General features: G+C 59.1%; 1 protein-coding gene across 2 annotated transcripts in view; it reads right to left on the bottom strand.

Moving 5' to 3' along the window:
• Positions 1–909: 909 nt before the first annotated feature.
• The window catches only part of LOC136310939 (protein FAM169B-like), a 47266-nt gene continuing 29223 nt past the window's right edge, over positions 910–18952 (bottom strand). The window contains exons 6-9 of one of the 2 annotated variants that reach the window (XM_066240009.1): positions 16036–16213; positions 12986–13168; positions 12031–12162; positions 910–1262 (exon numbers count right to left, since the gene is read on the bottom strand). In XM_066240009.1, the coding sequence (XP_066096106.1) occupies positions 1126–1262; positions 12031–12162; positions 12986–13168; positions 16036–16213 (630 nt within the window). In that variant the 3' untranslated portion in view covers positions 910–1125. Of the gene's footprint in view, positions 1263–7298; positions 8659–12030; positions 12163–12985; positions 13169–16035; positions 16214–18952 lie in introns of those variants that run through there. The other variant, XM_066240008.1, reaches the window with a different exon arrangement.

Below are 18952 nucleotides of genomic sequence, written 5' to 3'. Positions count from 1 at the left end.
ACAGGACCTGGCCCTGAGCAACCACACTGAATGTTTGTTGTGCAATAGGATGGATGGATGGATGAATGGATAATGGATAGATGGATGGGTGGATGGACAAATGGATGGATGGATGGATGGATGGATGGATGGATGGATGGATGGGTGGATGGACAAATGGATGGATGGATGGATGGATGGATGGATGGATGGATGGATGGATGGATGGGTGGGTGGATGGACAAATGGATGTGTGGGTGGGTGGATGGATGTGTGGGTGGATGGATGTGTGGGTGGATGGATGTGTGGGTGGATGGAGGACAAATGGATGGCTGGATGAACAGATAGATGAAGAAATGGATGGACAGAGGATGGATGGATGGATGATGGACAGATGGGTGAATGGATGGGTAGAAGGGTGGAAACGGGTGGATGGATAGGTGAATGAGTGGGTGGAGGGATGAATGGATGATGGATGAATGGATGATGGATGGATGGATGATGATGGACAGATGGGTGAATGGGTGAATGGATGGGTAGAGGGGTGGAAACGGGTGGATGGATAGGTGAATGAGTGAATGGAGGGATGAATGGATGATGGATGGATGGATGGATGGATGGATGGACAGGGGAAGGATGGACAGGTGGACAGACACAGGGATGAGCGAGTGAGTGACAGGGCCTAGGGCGCACAGACGTGGCTTCGCTGTGCACCCCCCGTGGTGACAGAGTGCACGCCCGGGCGGCCGTGTGGGGATCTGAGGGAGGGGAGCCCAGTGTCTCACTGGCTGAGGCTGCACCCCCCAAGGTGACAGAGCGCACGCCCGGGCGGCCGTGTGGGGATCTGAGGGAGGGGAGCCCAGTGTCTCACTGGCTGAGGCTGCACCCCCCGTGGTGACAGAGTGCACGCCCGGGCGGCCGTGTGGGGATCTGAGGGAGGGGAGCCCAGTGTCTCACTAGCTGAGGCTGCACCCCCCGTGGTGACAGAGTGCACGCCCGGGCGGCCGTGTGGGGATCTGAGGGAGGGGAGCCCAGTGTCTCACTGGCTGAGGCTGCTCCCTGGACCGTCACCTCGCACAACATGAGCTGCTCTGCTCAGGGCCCCTCAAACCCACGTCCCCGGGGCACAGAATGGGCCTCTGGGGGTCAGAAACCGGGCTGGCACGTGGCTCTGCTGGGCCCCCAGGCCTGTCCCACGTCCCCGGCGTCCCCGCCGCCGTGTCGCCCGCTGCACACGCTTGGTCCTCCCTCGCCTCTTCCAGCCCTTCGCTGCTGGTCCTCTCCTGAAATCACAACAGAGGCTGCAGAGCATGCCAGATGGCGCTGACGCCCGGGCCGGCCTGGCACAGTCCGGCCCCACCGTAAGCCCACGCTCGCAGCAGAGGGGCCACTGGCCGCCGCGTGCCGCATCCCCGCCGGAGGGAACTAAGGGAGGTGCAGCCGGGGCCTCCCGGAGAGCACGGCAAGGGGTGCCACGGGGAGACCTGAGGTTTGTGGGCGTGGACGTGCTCACTGCCCAGACACAGGCCACGGGCCTCCTCCCACGGGACAGCTGCTCCCTGCTTCCCCCCCCCAGCCTTCACGGTTTAAAGCCACGTCAGGGGCCAGCAAAGAGGCCACGGGCAATGCTGTCTGTTCTGCGGCCCAGTGGTGTCGTAGGTGAGTCCACTGTCCACTGCGAGCCAAGGACAGTGCAAGCCCTCCGCTGGGGGCGAGTCCACTGTCCACCGCGAGCCAAGGACAACACAAGCCCTCCGCTGGGGGCGAGTCCACTGTCCACTGCGAGCCAAGGACAACACAAGCCCTCCGCTGGGGGTGAGTCCACTGTCCACCGCGAGCCAAGGACAGTGCAAGCCCTCCGCTGGGGGCGAGTCCACTGTCCACTGCGAGCCAAGGACAACACAAGCCCTCCGCTGGGGGTGAGTCCACTGTCCACCGCGAGCCAAGGACAGTGCAAGCCCTCCGCTGGGGGCGAGTCCACTGTCCACTGCGAGCCAAGGACAACACAAGCCCTCCACTGGGGGTGAGTCCACTGTCCACCACGAGCCAAGGACAGTGCAAGCCCCCCGCTGGGGGCGAGTCCACTGTCCACCGCGAGCCAAGGACAGTGCAAGCCCTCTGCTGGGGGCGTGTCCACTGTCCACCGCGAGCCAAGGACAGTGCAAGCCCTCCGCTGGGGAGTTGCTAGAACTAACATCCGCACCCCAGACAGCTGTGCTCAAGGCAGCTAACATTTTTAGCTTTAATGTTCAACCTTGTATCACAGAACAGCCCACTTCCCAAAGGAAGCATATTCTCCATGACATGCGGTGGGAAGTTGTGGAATTAAAATCATCGTTGACTCAAGGGATTCAAGAGCAAAGGGCCCCCCACGCCAGAGGGTGGATGTTGTCACCATGGCCTCGTGCTGGCATGTGTCTGGCTCTCTGGCTTGCCTTTGGGAAGACACTTGTGGAATCTTATAAAATCCTGAACAGCAACAGGCCACTGAGCAGCATGCAGGCACCACCCGGCCCATCACTGTGGTGGTCCGACGACCAAGGCCATATCTCACCGCCTCTGCCCAGCCTGGAGGGCAGGGAAGGAGAGAAGGACCCACCGGTATGGGCTTTTGTCCGGCTTGAAAGACACTGGTCCGTGGTGGCATCTGAAATTCAGATTTCCCGAACAACATCAGGTCAGTGCTGACCCCCACGTCCTTGGCCGTGTTGGAGCCTGGCTGGTCAGGGAAGAGGCCACGTGACACTCACCCACAGACCCCCTCCTCACTCCACCCGCTGCCACGGAGGAGCCCAGAGCCGTGCCGCTTCCCGGAGGAGCACCGCACGCTGACTGGACATCCGTCCCCACTGCCTGTGGCTTTCTCCACGACCGCGCTGTCCACAGAGGTCCGCCCACCATCCCAGGAGGTCCGCCCACCATTGCGCACAGCCTCCTTGGGGTTTCCCGGGAGGGACGCCCTCCCACGCAAGAGAGCAGGATAAGCTAACAGCGGTGGCTCCCGAGGACGTGGACAACTGGAAGACGAAGGACGCACTGGGGAACCTCCCAGGAGCGCTGATCACCTGATCACCATGTCACTTCCATCCTGTTCACCTTCACGCTGGCACCTCTACAGCATGCTCCAGAGGACAAGGACCTGAAGCGATGGTTCTAATCGGGCATTTCTGAGAGGAAATTTTTATCTTCTCTTCCAATTATTAGGGCATTAAATGGACTCTGGCTTCCAGCCCGGCCCCGGCCCTCCTCCACGTGGCCGACAGGAATGCCTGCTCATGAGGGAGCCTATCATCCTGCATGATGACGCGGCCTCCCTCTCCTCCTACCGAAGCAGTCCCACACAGGGTGGGGTGACCTCCTGTCCCACAGTGCCTCCTGCATGGTAACATGGCCTCCCTCTCCCCCTACAAAGCAGTCCCCACAGGGTGGGGTGACCTTCCTGTCCCACAGCGCCTCCTGCATGGTGACGTGGCCTCCTCTCCTCCTACAAAGCAGTCCCACACAGGGTGGGGTGACCTCCTGTCCCACAGCGCCTCCTGCATGGTGACGCGGCCTCCCTCTCCTCCTACAAAGCAGTCCCCACACAGGGTGGGGTGACCTCCTGTCCCACAGCGCCTCCTGCATGGTGACGCGGCCTCCCTCTCCTCCTACAAAGCAGTCCCACACAGGGTGGGGTGACCTTCCTGTCCCACAGCGCCTCCTGCATGGTGACGTGGCCTCCTCTCCTCCTACAAAGCAGTCCCACACAGGGTGGGGTGACCTCCTGTCCCACAGCGCCTCCTGCATGGTGACGCGGCCTCCCTCTCCCCCTACAAAGCAGTCCCCACACAGGGTGGGGTGACCTCCTGTCCCACAGCGCCTCCTGCATGGTGACGCGGCCTCCTCTCCTCTTACAAAGCAGTCCCCACACAGGGTGGGGTGACCTTCCTCTCCCACAGCGCCCCCTGCATGGTGACGTGGCCTCCTCTCCCCCTACCGAAGCAGTCCCCACAGGGTGGGGTGACCTCCTGTCCCACAGCGCCTCCTGCATGGTGACGCGGCCTCCCTCTCCCCCTACAAAGCAGTCCCACACAGGGTGGGGTGACCTTCCTGTCCCACAGCGCCTCCTGCATGGTGACGCGGCCTCCTCTCCCCCTACCGAAGCAGTCCCCACAGGGTGGGGTGACCTCCTGTCCCACAGCGCCTCCTGCATGGTAACGCAGCCTCCCTCTCCCCCTACCGAAGCAGTCCCACACAGGGTGGGGTGACCTTCCTGTCCCACAGTGCCTCCTGCATGGTGACGCGGCCTCCTCTCCCCCTACCGAAGCAGTCCCCACAGGGTGGGGTGACCTCCTGTCCCACAGCGCCTCCTGCATGGTAACGCGGCCTTCCTCTCCCCCTACCGAAGCAGTCCCCACAGGGTGGGGTGACCTCCTGTCCCACAGCGCCTCCTGCATGGTAACGCGGCCTTCCTCTCCCCCTACCGAAGCAGTCCCCACAGGGTGGGGTGACCTCCTGTCCCACAGCGCCTCCTGCATGGTAACGCGGCCTTCCTCTCCCCCTACCGAAGCAGTCCCACACAGGGTGAGATGACCTTCCTGTCCCACAGCGCCCCTCCCGACACCTGGAATCCTGGTGTGGAGGCTTGTGAGGAGGGAGGTCAGACCCTGAAAAAAGTATACTGTTTTCCAGTTGAGTCGGAAAGACAAATGAAACTCATTTTTCAATGAAAGGAGACATGTGTTACTTAGCTGTTTCCTATAGGAGTACACGTTAAAGTTTGTTCCCGGACCTTATAAGTCAGCAAAATCCCATGGGGTAAAATGTAATGGTGAGTGTTTAAAAATACCAGCACACTTCTATTCTCCCTTGGAAATTTTATGTAATACGGTACGAGTTGCCTAAGCAACCTCTCTTCACAAAAATGTAAGTTTGTGGCCCGGCCGGTTGGCTCAGTGGTAGAGCGTTGGCCTGGCATGCAGGAGTCCTGGGTTCGATTCCCGGCCAGGGCACACAGGAGAAGCGCCCATCTGCTTCTCCACCCCTCCCCCCCCTTCCTCTCTGTCTCTCTCTTCCCCTCCTGCAGCCAAGGCTCCATTGGAGCAAAGATGGCGCTGAGGATGGCTCCATGGCCTCTGCCTCAGGTGCTAGAATGGCTCTGGTTACGACAGAGCAACGCCCCAAATGGGCAGAGCATTGCCCCCTGGTGGGTGTGCCGGGTGGATCCCGGTCGGGCGCATGCGGGAGTCTGACTGCCTCCCCGTTTCCAGCTTTGGAAAAATGAAAAAATATATATATATATTTATATAAGTTTGTGAGTGAGCTCCAAGACTGTCAGCCTTCTCCACTACCGTACCCATCACCTCGGACAAAGCCCAGTGTCAGGGACGCCCCATTAATGGGGACCCGTTAAATACGCAAACATACAACTAAATCAGTGAATGAATGAATGAGCGAGTGATGGAGTGAATAAAATAGATACTCCTTTATCAGTGTTTCTACCTTTTCCTGATGTATTCAATTTTTTTATGTGTTATGGACTAAGGTATACCAGTAGGTGTTAAAGGCTGAGGTATATTTTATTCCTGACCACTGAAAGTTCAATACATATCTTTTTGTTGTTTTTTCACGAAGGCACGAATTTGAACTCACAAGTGTAAGAATCTGAGAAGCAACCACACACACAGGTCAGTGGTAAACACCCACAAGTTACCATTAAGGATGCAGTAGACTACAATGGCCATTAGAGGGAGGCACAGAACCTTCCAAAGAGCAGCATTTGACAGAAAAAATCCATCCAGTATAGGGGTCCTGTCCTTGGCAATTCCCAGCCTAGCTCACTGCCATACAATTGCTATTGCTGCTACCCTATATGATGCCCTATCTCAACCACCCTAACGTCTGACTCACCAGAATACCTGAAACAAGATTAGAGAAAATGATCCTACCCCGCTCAGATATTTCATGTCTCTTTGTATACACTCCCTCTAGCTTTAAAAATGTAACGTACCCTGGCCAGTTGGCTCACTGGTAGAGCATCGGCCTGGTGTGTGGAAGTCCCAGGTTCAATTCCTGGTCAGGGCACACAGGAGAAGCACCCATCTGTTTCTCCACCCCTCCCCCTTCTCTTTCCTCTCTGTCTCTCTCTTCCTCTCCCACAGCCGAGGCTCCATTTGAGCAGAGTTGGCCCGGGCGCTGAGGATGGCTCCATGGCCTCTGCCTCAGGTGCAAGAATGGCTCTGGTTGCAATGAAGTAACACGCCAAATGGACAGAACATCACCCCCTGGTGGGCATGCCGGGTGGATCCTGGTTGGGCGCATGTGGGAGTCTGTGTCTCTGCCTCCCCTCCTCTCACTGAAAAAAAAAAAAAAAGTAACCTAAATAGAAAATATTTTCCCTGCGACAATTGAATCTGTTTAAAAATTCATATGGAAAGAAAGCAAAATGATCATGCAAAGACTGAAAAGAGTCATTTTTACGTGGTGTGCCATGACTTTCCGCCTCCAGCCACATTGTTGTAAAGGACCAAGAGTGACGTGCGCCACCTCAGCTCCCACAGCGAGGATGCACCGCACGTGTGTGCGTGCTAGCTGGGGAGACAGGGCAGACAGAACTATGGTCCTGCTGGTCACGTTTCAAAGGCACCATCGGTAATCTAGGGCCATGAGAGCGCCTTTCACGAAGCCCTGCTCTCAAAAGATCAGAATAACCCTGTCAATACGCCTGGGGTCCCTTTTGAGCCACAGATGTTATCAGAGGAAGAAGTGTGAAGGCTGAAAGACCTGGTCCACAAGTGAGGCTGTGTAGCAAGCAGATTCGGGAATGTCTGCGAGGAACGCGGCCAAGCCCAGCTCCACAGATAAGGCGCTTGGCCCACAGCGGTGGGGGGGGGGGGGACTCTCGTATTTCGACGGGCCTGTGAGGTTGTGAGGAAACCTTCAAAATGACACGCGGAAATGCAGGGACGAGAGAGAGAGCCGGAAGGCCCCTCTAAGGATGGCCGACCCTGATGAAGAACCAACACTGAGCTCCGCGCCCTCGCAGGGCGGGCAGGGAGGAGAGGGTCCCGGACCCTGCGTCGTGGGTTGACTTGGCCTGGGGGGCATCTGAGGGCTGACCTTGCTGATCCCTGAGCAGACGAGAGACAATCCACAGAGCGCCCGGCTGCGCCGTGAGCGCCTCTGCAGGCCTCGCTCACCGGCTGCAAGGGACCTGAAATGCCAGCTCTGACTGGCAGAGCTGTCTCAGGAGGAGGCCGACTGGCGGACTGCCGTGCCCATGGCTGGCCCCAGGGGACACGAGGTGGGGGTGACCTGGGAACCAGGGCTGAGTTACATAGTGGGGGGGTGATGAAGAGACGGTGACTTGATTTTTTTTTTTAATTATAGTTTTCATAAGCTAAATCATATCCTCATAACGATGACCCTTCTTCCTTCAGGGGACGCATGCATGCTTCTGGAACGTTCTCTGTCACAGTCCCAATTGGCTGATTTCAAGGGAGCCCTAGCGCATGTCCATGTACGCGGCAGTGACAGCTCCGGGTTCTGACTTGGGCTGGGCCTCCCCGCCAGACCGCCCCGAGTCTCGGCTCTGGAAATAGCCCCGTGCAGTTCTCCTGGGAGAGGCCATCTTTCCTATTATGCGAAGCCCCTGTCCCCGCACCCCTCCAGCCTGTGTGGTTCCTACGTTACTGCCACGTTCTAATACGCAAGCCCTTCATTCCCCGTTTCCGGCCGGGGCGCTGTGACCTCCGGGACACAGGGCCTGTGGGCTGGGCTGGGGGCTCCTCAGTGACACTCGCCCAGAACCCCGAGAGGCAGCCGGCTAGGTGCAGGGGTGGGTGTGCAGTCAGAATGCTGGCTCCCTCCGCTCCTGTCAATGCCACAGGGCAAGTCACTTAGCTGCCTCATTAGGACCACAGTCACAGCCCTGTGGAGCCTCCTTCCCAGGGGCCGTTACCCCATTAACATCTGTACAGACCCTTGACGCCTTCCAGGGGAAAGTCACCACTATTATCATCAATCAGTCCCAAGACGGTCTCCCTGTCACTGTCTCAGGTAAATCAGCAGGGACTCAGCCAGGCACCGTGGCCGGCCAGGGCTTGCTAATGAGCCACCCAAAGCCTCCAAGGTGGCACCTGACGCTGACAGGGCAGCGGGTGCTGGCACTTGGCCAGTGGTCTTAATTAAACCTTCAGGACCCCCCCCACACCGCCCAGCACCCGCACACCTGCAGTGGAGGGCCCCACACCGCGGGCCCCGCCCGGCCCCACGGTCAGGTCTGAGCCAGCGATGGCCCACCGTGCACCATGCTTCCCTGTCTCCGGGTGTCCACGCTGCTCTCTGCAGGGTCTCTGCTGCCCCGCACTGCCCTCGGGTCATTTAGTCTTCCCATCCCCGTCTCCCCTGGGGACCCACCACACAAATACCCCCCACCAGCACCCCGCCGGTGAGGCACATGGCGCTGTAACACCCCACACCAGAGGCGGCATGTGTCTGACAGGCTGCGCAAGCACACAAGCACAAGGACGTCTCCACGTGACATCGCACACCGCGCCCCTGGGAAGGACCCGGTGCCCACGTGCAAGACATCATTGCTGGGACGCGGCCACGTTCTCCTCCTCTCCCCACGGACAAGGGGACAGGAGGCCAGCTCTTCCCAGACAGCCCTGAGCGTCTTCTGAAATGTCTCCGACTGATCTGCGAGGCGAGGAAACTCATCTCACCTGCGGCAGCGATCCACATGCAAACTTAGCAGAGAGCCCCCTACTTACGGGGGCTTCTGATTTGGCTAAACTGGGGGGGCTCCCCCAGGGCATGTGGCGCAGAGTGGCCCCCTCAGGAAGAGCAGGTGGGGCAGATGGGGCATGTGGCGCAGAGTGGCCCCCTCAGGAAGAGCAGGTGGGGCAGGTGGGGCATGTGGCCCCCTCAGGAAGGGCAGGTGGGCGCAGGGCAGGTGGGGCATGTGGGGCAGTGTGGCTCCCTCAGGAAGGGCAGGTGGGGCATGTGGTGCAGTGTGGCCCCCTCAGGAAGGGCAGGTGGGGCATGTGGGGCAGTGTGGCTCCCTCAGGAAGGGCAGGTGGGGCATGTGGTGCAGTGTGGCTCCCTCAGGAAGGGCAGGTGGGGCAGGTAGGGCAGGTGGTGCAGTGTGGCTCCCTCAGGAAGGGCAGGTAGGGCAGGTGGGGCAGGTGGGGCATGTGGGGCATGTGGCTCCCTCAGAAAGGGCAGGTGGGGCATGTGGGGCAGGTGGGGCATGTGGCGCAGTGTGGCTCCCTCAGGAAGGGCAGGTGGGGCAGGTGGTGCAGTGTGGCTCCCTCAGGAAGGGCAGGTGGGGCAGGTGGTGCAGTGTGGCTCCCTCAGGAAGGGCAGGTGGGGCAGGTGGTGCAGTGTGGCTCCCTCAGGAAGGGCAGGTAGGGCAGGTGGGGCATGTGGGGCATGTGGCCCCCTCAGAAAGGGCAGGTGGGGCATGTGGGGCATGTGGCCCCCTCAGAAAGGGCAGGTGGGGCATGTGGGGCAGGTGGGGCATGTGGGGCACGTGGCTCCCTCAGGAAGGGCAGGTGGGCGCAGGGCAGGTGGGGCATGTGGCGCAGTGTGGCTCCCTCAGGAAGGGCAGGTAGGGCAGGTGGGGCATGTGGGGCATGTGGCCCCCTCAGAAAGGGCAGGTGGGGCATGTGGGGCATGTGGCCCCCTCAGAAAGGGCAGGTGGGGCATGTGGGGCAGGTGGGGCATGTGGGGCATGTGGCTCCCTCAGGAAGGGCAGGTGGGCGCAGGGCAGGTGGGGCATCTGGTGCAGTGTGGCCCCCTCAAGAAGGGCAGGTGGGCGCAGGGCAGGTGGGGCATGTGGTGCAGTGTGGCTCCCTCAGGAAGGGCAGGTGGGGCAGGTGGGGCATGTGGTGCAGAGTGGCCCCCTCAGGAAGGGCAGGTAGGGCAGGTGGGGCATGTGGGGCATGTGGCTCCCTCAGAAAGGGCAGGTGGGGCATGTGGGGCAGGTGGGGCATGTGGCGCAGTGTGGCTCCCTCAGGAAGGGCAGGTGGGCGCAGGGCAGGTGGGGCATGTGGCGCAGTGTGGCTCCCTCAGGAAGGGCAGGTGGGGCAGGTGGTGCAGTGTGGCCCCCTCAGAAAGGGCAGGTGGGGCATGTGGAGCAGGTGGGGCATGTGGTGCAGTGTGGCTCCCTCAGGAAGGGCAGGTAGGGCAGGTGGGGCATGTGGCTCCCTCAGGAAGGGCAGGTGGGGCATGTGGGGCAGGTGGGGCATGTGGGGCATGTGGCTCCCTCAGGAAGGGCAGGTGGGCGCAGGGCAGGTGGGGCATCTGGTGCAGTGTGGCCCCCTCAGGAAGGGCAGGTGGGCGCAGGGCAGGTGGGGCATGTGGTGCAGAGTGGCCCCCTCAGGAAGGGCAGGTGAGGCATGTGGTGCAGAGTGGCCCCCTCAGGAAGGGCAGGTAGGGCAGGTGGGGCATGTGGCTCCCTCAGGAAGGGCAGGTAGGGCAGGTGGGGCATGTGGGGCATGTGGCTCCCTCAGAAAGGGCAGGTGGGGCATGTGGGGCAGGTGGGGCATGTGGGGCAGGTGGGGCATGTGGGGCATGTGGCTCCCTCAGAAAGGGCAGGTGGGGCATGTGGGGCAGGTGGGGCATGTGGGGCAGGTGGGGCATGTGGGGCATGTGGCTCCCTCAGAAAGGGCAGGTGGGGCATGTGGGGCAGGTGGGGCATGTGGGGCAGGTGGGGCATGTGGGGCATGTGGCTCCCTCAGAAAGGGCAGGTGGGGCATGTGGGGCAGGTGGGGCATGTGGGGCAGGTGGGGCATGTGGGGCATGTGGCTCCCTCAGGAAGGGCAGGTGGGCGCAGGGCAGGTGGGGCATCTGGTGCAGTGTGGCCCCCTCAGGAAGGGCAGGTGGGCGCAGGGCAGGTGGGGCATGTGGTGCAGAGTGGCCCCCTCAAGAAGGGCAGGTGGGCGCAGGGCAGGTGGGGCATGTGGTGCAGTGTGGCCCCCTCAAGAAGGGCAGGTGGGCGCAGGGCAGGTGGGGCATGTGGTGCAGTGTGGCTCCCTCAGGAAGGGCAGGTGGGGCAGGTGGGGCATGTGGTGCAGAGTGGCCCCCTCAGGAAGGGCAGGTAGGGCAGGTGGGGCATGTGGGGCATGTGGCTCCCTCAGAAAGGGCAGGTGGGGCATGTGGGGCAGGTGGGGCATGTGGCGCAGTGTGGCTCCCTCAGGAAGGGCAGGTGGGCGCAGGGCAGGTGGGGCATGTGGCGCAGTGTGGCTCCCTCAGGAAGGGCAGGTGGGGCAGGTGGTGCAGTGTGGCCCCCTCAGAAAGGGCAGGTGGGGCATGTGGGGCATGTGGCGCAGTGTGGCTCCCTCAGGAAGGGCAGGTGGGCGCAGGGCAGGTGGGGCATGTGGCGCAGTGTGGCTCCCTCAGGAAGGGCAGGTGGGCACAGGGCAGGTGGGGCATCTGGTGCAGTGTGGCCCCCTCAGGAAGGGCAGGTGGGCGCAGGGCAGGTGGGGCATGTGGCGCAGTGTGGCTCCCTCAGGAAGGGCATGTGGGCGCAGGGCAGGTGGGGCATCTGGTGCAGTGTGGCCCCCTCAGGAAGGGCAGGTGGGCGCAGGGCAGGTGGGGCATCTGGTGCAGTGTGGCTCCCTCAGGAAGGGCAGGTGGGCACAGGGCAGGTGGGGCATCTGGTGCAGTGTGGCTCCCTCAGGAAGGGCAGGTGGGCGCAGGGCAGGTGGGGCATCTGGTGCAGTGTGGCTCCCTCAGGAAGGGCAGGTGGGCACAGGGCAGGTGGGGCATCTGGTGCAGTGTGGCCCCCTCAGGAAGGGCAGGTGGGCGCAGGGCAGGTGGGGCATGTGGCGCAGTGTGGCTCCCTCAGGAAGGGCATGTGGGCGCAGGGCAGGTGGGGCATGTGGCGCAGTGTGGCTCCCTCAAGAAGGGCAGGTGGGCACAGGGCAGGATGTCACGGCCCAGCACCCCTGCCGCCAAAGCCAGCCCAACAGCTGCCCGACCCAATCAACCCACGTCCACTCATCTGTCCTCCGCAACTGACGCAGGAGACCATGCTGACCAAGAGCCTTTGTCATGCGAACTCACGGTCTGGGAGTCCCAGTGGCTGCAGCTGGACTTTAAGCCAAATGCTGGCCCGCTGGCCCCAGGCGCCGGGGGGCTCCACCTCCCACAGGCGCTCCCGCTCCTCCGGGCGAGCCGACAGGAACTTCCTGCAGACTGAGGGAAGGGGCGGCTGAGGCTGCCCACCCTGCGCCCGGGCCAGCCCGGTGGCCGCTCCCGGCACTCCCCCCGCCCCCCGCCCTCGGCTCCGACCCTGCTGCATGCAGCCACCAGCGTCTCCTCCTCCCTGTTCTGAGTCCCTCGCCTGTCCCATTGTCACCAGCTCAGGCAGCCGTGATGCAGGACCATACTGGACCGGGGGCTCAGACAGGATGCAGGCTGGCTCACAGCTCTGGGCCGGGACGCCCCACAGCGAGGTGTCGGCAGGTCCGGCTCTCTCCGCGGCTTGCTGACAGCCACTGTGTCTCCGTGGCCTCGCAGGGCCTTTCCTCTGAGCCCACCCGTGTCCTTCTCGGTCGGAAGCACCTCTTCTCACCATCCTCCTACATCAGGGCCCTTCCCTTGACCCCTCATTTTACCTTAATGCCCTCTTTAAAGACCCCGTCTCCACAAGCAGCCACACTGGGGTTCACAGGGGTCATGGCTTCAACCTCACAACTGGGGCATCCAGTCCACCCCAGAACATCCCACAGAACCTTCCGGCTCGTCCTCTGTCATGCCTGGTTCTGGGTCCCCTCCCGGCTGTGGGTGTCACACCCACAGGGGAACACTGTCACACGGCAGTGTTCCAGATGCGGCCTCCTTGGGCTGGGGCAGCAGCACAGATGGAAACTAGAGCACGGTGGCTAGAGGACCCCACGTGTGTCACAGGGCAGAGTCTCCGAGGACCCACCCTCCCCAGCATCACCTGGCAGGCACACGTGCATTCACCACCACTCCCGCACACTTCAACCTGACCCGGGGCGAGGGTGGGGCTCACCTTGGCACATGGCAGGAGAGATCGGCCAGCTGATGCCCAGCGCCTCCTCGTCCCGGAACGTCTCGCAGAAGTCCCGCAGCATGGCCACGCCCAGGCCTTGGCGGCGGTGCCGCCTCCTGACAAACACAGTGTCGAGGACCGGCAGCAGGTAGCATGCGCCCGTGCCATCACCACACAGGCTGCCTACAGGGACACAAGACACAACCGTCCTCTGGGCTGGTGCCAGCCGGCCGGGACCCTGCAGGACGCCCACATGGCCAGGGCCCTGGACCATCTGGATGCAGGGTGAGCTTCAAGTGGACCTCCTCAGGGAGCAGACCGCTCCCCCCCCCAAGTCCTCCAATGGACTGGCCCGCCGGCCCCCGTGCAATGAATCGCTACGCCCCCCCCCCAGTCCTCCAATGGACTGGCCTGTCGGCCCCCGTGCAATGAATCGCTATGGATGCGGTCACTGGACTATAACTCTCACGTGAACAGCCAACATGTGACGGGGCAGAGCAAGGGCGTCCATGCACCCAGACTCCTGAGACCCCTCCCTCACTGTGCACGGTCCACAGAGACCCATCTGGACGACACCACCGCGCCTCCCCAGGCCCAGGGCACAGGGGCTGGGAGACCCACCCGGCCCGTCTCCAGGGCACGGGCTCCTTCTAGCAACTCTAACACGGGCTCCTTGTGTCCAATTATGGCCAAGGGCATTTACCCCAACAGACTACATCCAGTTTCCCGTAAAACATCAATGACACAGCTGTCCCCTGACTTATGAATTCTGAACACTAAATTAAAAAAAAAAAAGTTTGAATTTCATAGAACCGTAAAGTCAAAAAAGGATCAATTTTACTATCTCGTAATTTTTAAATAGTACTTCATTACCCACACATAAATAAATGTGCTAAGAATGTGCTTAGAAAGAATGTATACTGTCTTTTCATTTTTATTGATTGATTTGAGAGAGAGAGAAACACTGATTTGTTGTTCCACTTATTTACGCATCCACTGGTTGATCTCCGTATGTGCCCTGACTAGGGGGTGAACCGGCAACCTTGGTGTTGCAGGATGACATACTCATCAGCTGAGCTCCCAGCCACGGCCACCACGCATCCTCTTAAACAGCCTGCGATCCTATGATACAATGAATCTCTACATTTTCTTTCCTGCAAACACCCTGCTGATCCGCTGCAGCCTGGCCGGAGCTGAGCTGACTTAGCTGGTCTTCCACATCCTGAGGATCTCAAGTAATGCAGAGAGACACCCACCAAGCTGAGGGGCAGGCCTTGTGCTATGCCCTGCCGTTCTCAGTGCCAACACCACAATACTATGTGATGCTGTGACAGGCGCCATGACGGAGCCAAGCCCAAAGCAGCCTCATTAGCTGCACTGAACTTCTGCGTGTATACTCCTGCCGTCAGTAAAATCATATGCAGCCGGTGACGTTTCAGCAAGCACCATGTCAAACGATGAAGCCTACCTAAGTCGCTACCTAAATGATTTGTAATTTATTTTTGATTGCTGCTAAGAGCAACCGTGTTTCAATTCCTCAACATAAATCCTTCTCTGAACTTAAAAGAGATGAAAAGGCAAGAAATAAAATTCTATAATCCACGTCGGGGCCAGTCCCATGAGATAATGGGGGGGGGGGGATGGAATGCATTGATCATGCAAATTCTGACATATAGGAACTACCTGAGAAGTAAGTTCAGGAAACCATTCAGAGACACCACCACCCATAGGGCATCCAAAAGCTCATGGAGGGGCCAAGGGAAGTTCAGTCTCAGAAAACTACAACAGGAATAATGGAGCCCATAGTCTGCAGCCAGCTGGCCACTGGGTCCAGCCAGCTGGCCACGGGACACATCGGGTGGGGAAAACAGAAGCCTTCCGGCCACAGGTGTCCAAGACACAACGTTAGGGCAAGGAAAGCAGCTGAAATCTAAAGGGGACGTGCTCACAGCATGAGAATCACAGAACGAATTAGACTCGAATCCAGAGCAACTGCCCAAGTCCCTGGGTTACAGCTAGCCACACAGGGTGAAGGAGACCCCAGGGAACCTGACCAAAAAAAAAAAAGTTAGAGGGATCTACTGTTGAACGGCAGAACAACTCAGGGTCAGATCTGCGCGTGTGATGCTTTTTTTTTTTAACCAAGAACATTACTAGATGTGAGCGGCTCACCAGGCAAAAGTGGAAACCCTGTGGGTTTGAAGGGGAGAGAGCACAGAGCCCCAAGCCAGCGAGAGGGGGACCCAACCCATCAGACTGGTTGGCGTTTGGAGCACATGTGCTTTCAAACACAGAATCACACCACCCTGAGCATGTTTGGAAAACTCTTTGAACAGACCCTTCAGCAGAAACAACCTATGACCGTCAATAAAGCAAATGAGCCGGTGGGTACCAGACTTATTGGGCAAATCACCTCGCAAGGTACGTAAATGTCTAATCACAACGTATTCCACCCGAAACCAGTGCAACGTTGTACAAGCACAGCTGTACTCGAAAAATAAATTTGAAAACAGCAGTTGAGAAGTGATTAAGGAAAGCAGCTCTAAAGATGAGCCCAAACCCTTCGGCAAAATGGTGCTTATTCCACAGTCCCTTCTTGTCCCGGCCCAGGAAAGGGAGTCCTAGGCCAGGCCCGGCCAGCATGGCCAGCCCCCCTCTTCTGAGGCCACGTCCACAGACCTCGGCACCCAGTGTGCTTCTGCGCCCCGTGTCAGCTGGGGGCAGCGCTCGCTCTCCTGACGGCGAACTGGTAACGTCACAGGAAACCATGGAAAGCACTGTTCTTCCACAGCCGTTCAACACCTTGAACGGCAGCAAGTATTTTGCTGGGGCCCCTGTGCTGTCCGAGTCACAGGGGCACGATTTTCAGCCCGTTTGCCAGTAACACGAGAAATGGGGTGAAAATGACCCCTGCACCGTGGATGCCCGCCCATGCCAGGTGAGGCAGCTGTCACTCTGGTGCCAGAAGATTCTCCCCGAAGGGATGCGGGTGCTGAGGGGCCCCTGGGAGCCTGGGGGGGCGGAGGCCCCGTACGGCCCAGGGCCATTACCTTTCCTCTTGGTCGTGTAGAAGCCGACCGCAGCCCCGTCCCGCCACAGAAGGGTGGCCTCCTCCCTCGCGGAGTGGGGCAGGAAAAACAGGTCGCTGTTGTCCAGTGTCCGCTCCCGGCTCCCAAAAATAACGACGTTGAGAATGAAAAGCACAATCCTTTCCCCAAATGAGCGAACCTTTGGAGGAAGAAAAAGGAAAAAAAACAAGAGCAACCCAGTGAGACGAGAGAGGAAGGTCAGAGGCAGTCACTCTGCGCCCGATCGGCCCACACACTGGAGACGCGTGCATCCCCCGGCCGCGGGTGCTTCTCGCGCTCAGGGGCCAACCTGGACACTGGCCTCCCGCAGAGATGTGAGCGCCCGGGGCCTTCCGCACCCCCTGGCCTCCAGGAACGAGGGGAGGACCCGAGGCGTGTCCAGGGTCCCCAGGGCCGCAAGCGTGGAGTTTAGCGGACAGAGATCAGGGACGAGACAGGAACTTTTCATGGTGGGGGGGCACTTCAGATTTGCTGGACGAGTCTAGCCCACCAGCCCCGGACGTCTGGCCTTCCAGAGCGGAAGAAACTGGGGAGTGCAACCAGCGACTACACCAGAAGGAACTGACTCTCAGGGTGACTCTCGCGACAGAGTCTGAGCACATGCCTGAGCCCCAACCCCGGAGAGCAGCTGGGACCCAAGGCCCGCCCCAACTTAAGGCGGGAAAACAGAGCCGTCCACGCCCACCGCGAAGTCAGGGCCAATGAAGAAACGTACGGTGGTCAGTGCTTCCCTAACAGGCGGAAATGACACGCTGCCGCTGCTAGAATTCCCTGCATCTGTGGGACCCCCAGGACGGCAGACACAGGGCGCAGTGGAGGCCTCCCAGTCCCGCAACCACAGCAGAGCTAACCAGGCTGTGCTCCGGCGGTCCCCCTATTCTAAATGCAGCTCCACGCAACTGCTAACACATGGCGCCTGCAATGACACCAACCCACTGCTGACAAAGTGACAGTGCGGTCGTGGGAGAGCCCAGGCATGCGGGTGCTGATCACCACGTCCCCTGACAAAACCGGCAATGCTATTCCTGGGCTGTGACTTCCACCTGCCCCCCGCCCCGGGAGGTCCTGCTTCACAGGCGAGCAAACTGAAGCTCTCAGGGTGAGTGACTGTGCTGATCAACTCCCCTCCCTCATTCCCACGGGGACTGGTGGCAGCTGGGTGCAGGCTCCATCAGAGGCAGGTGGGTTTACGTGACAGGCCAGGGCTTCTCAGCTGCAAGGTGGTGCCCCTGTGTGAGCCTGGCCAGTGGTGTCCTCCTATTTCTTCCCCTCCTAGAGCTGAGACTCCGGGAAAGGGAAGTTTAATATAAATATCAGGGCTGGGTCTTATATGTAATACTTGACGCTTAAACTTTTATCATCACTGCCATCATCATCACCATCACCACCATCACCACCATCACCATCACCATCACCATCACCATCACCATCACCATCACATCATCACCATCACCATCACCATCACCATCACATCATCACCATCATCACCATCATCACCACCATCACCATCATCACCATCACCACCATCATCACCACCATCATCATCACCATCATCATCACCATCACATCATCACCACCATCATCACCACCACCACCATCACCATCATCACCATCACCATCATCACCACCATCACCATCACCATCACATCATCACCATCATCACCACCATCACCATCACCACCATCACCACCATCACCATCACCATCACCATCATCATCACCATCATCACCACCATCACCATCACCACCATCATCATCACCATCATCACCATCACCACCATCATCACCATCACATCATCACCATCATCACCATCATCACCACCATCATCACCATCACCATCATCACCACCATTATCACCATCACCATCACCATCATCACCATCACCATCATAACCACCATCATCATCACCATCATCACCATCACCACTTATGGTTGCAGCCCCTTTAGCAACTTTTACAACCTCTTGGAGCCTCAGTTGCCTCTGCTGGTCAAGGGGAAACATCCATGTTTAGGCAGCTTGCAGCATCCCAGCTGATAGCACCAAGTGTTTGGTGCCAAGAAACTTATTCATTGGCCCCAAATGGAAAATATTTCACCTTAATCTGCAGCCAAATCTTAGATGAGGAAAACAAATTTGTGAAAACCACACCAGCGAACTCTGAGAAGTCGCCCTATTCTGTATCTCAGAAGACGGCAGCCAACGCGTGTTTAGACTCGGTCACGAGCCAGCCACGAAACGCAGTTGGTGCAACGTGGGGGTCGTACAGTCAGCGTACAAGACCCAAGGCTCAGAGGGGAGCTGGGAGAGGAAGGCAGAACTGCACCTGGCAAGAGGGAAATGCCCAAAGACTGGTGGGAGAAAAGGAGGAGGGGAAGGTGCATTTGATCCACCCGATTTCATCACTGGGGATACAATTGCATGTGACGTGTGACACTGACTTAGACGTTTCTGAGACACAAAACGGAGACCCAGTTCCGATCCCCCAATCAGGACCACTAATTATGTTCATGGAAAGAACATTAAGAAGTTTTGTTTTGTTTGTTTGTTTTTGGTAATTGCTGAAGAAGAGCTGGCTAAGAAACGAAATGTAATTGAAAGGCAAAAAGAAGTCCACACCCAGAGTTCTATAAAAGGACAGGGAGCTGTCCCCCCAGACAGCTGAGGCAGGACAGGCCTTCACAGTGTGGTTCTTTAGGTGGAAAGAATGAACTGCCAAGTTTCTCAGAGTTCACAACTCAGGCCATGTTTTGGGACAATATGGGGGTTTTTCCTCATCTACGTTGAGAAGAACTGACACATGGAGAAAGTGACTGCCGTGGTTCTGAAAAAAAATAATAATTTAAAGAGCAGATCGGACTCTTCCCAGAAGTCAGAACA

This window comes from Saccopteryx bilineata, chromosome 7 (assembly GCF_036850765.1).
Source record: "Saccopteryx bilineata isolate mSacBil1 chromosome 7, mSacBil1_pri_phased_curated, whole genome shotgun sequence".
Classification (NCBI taxonomy): Eukaryota; Metazoa; Chordata; class Mammalia; order Chiroptera; family Emballonuridae; genus Saccopteryx; species Saccopteryx bilineata.
This window is presented reverse-complemented; position numbering and strand designations above follow the sequence as displayed.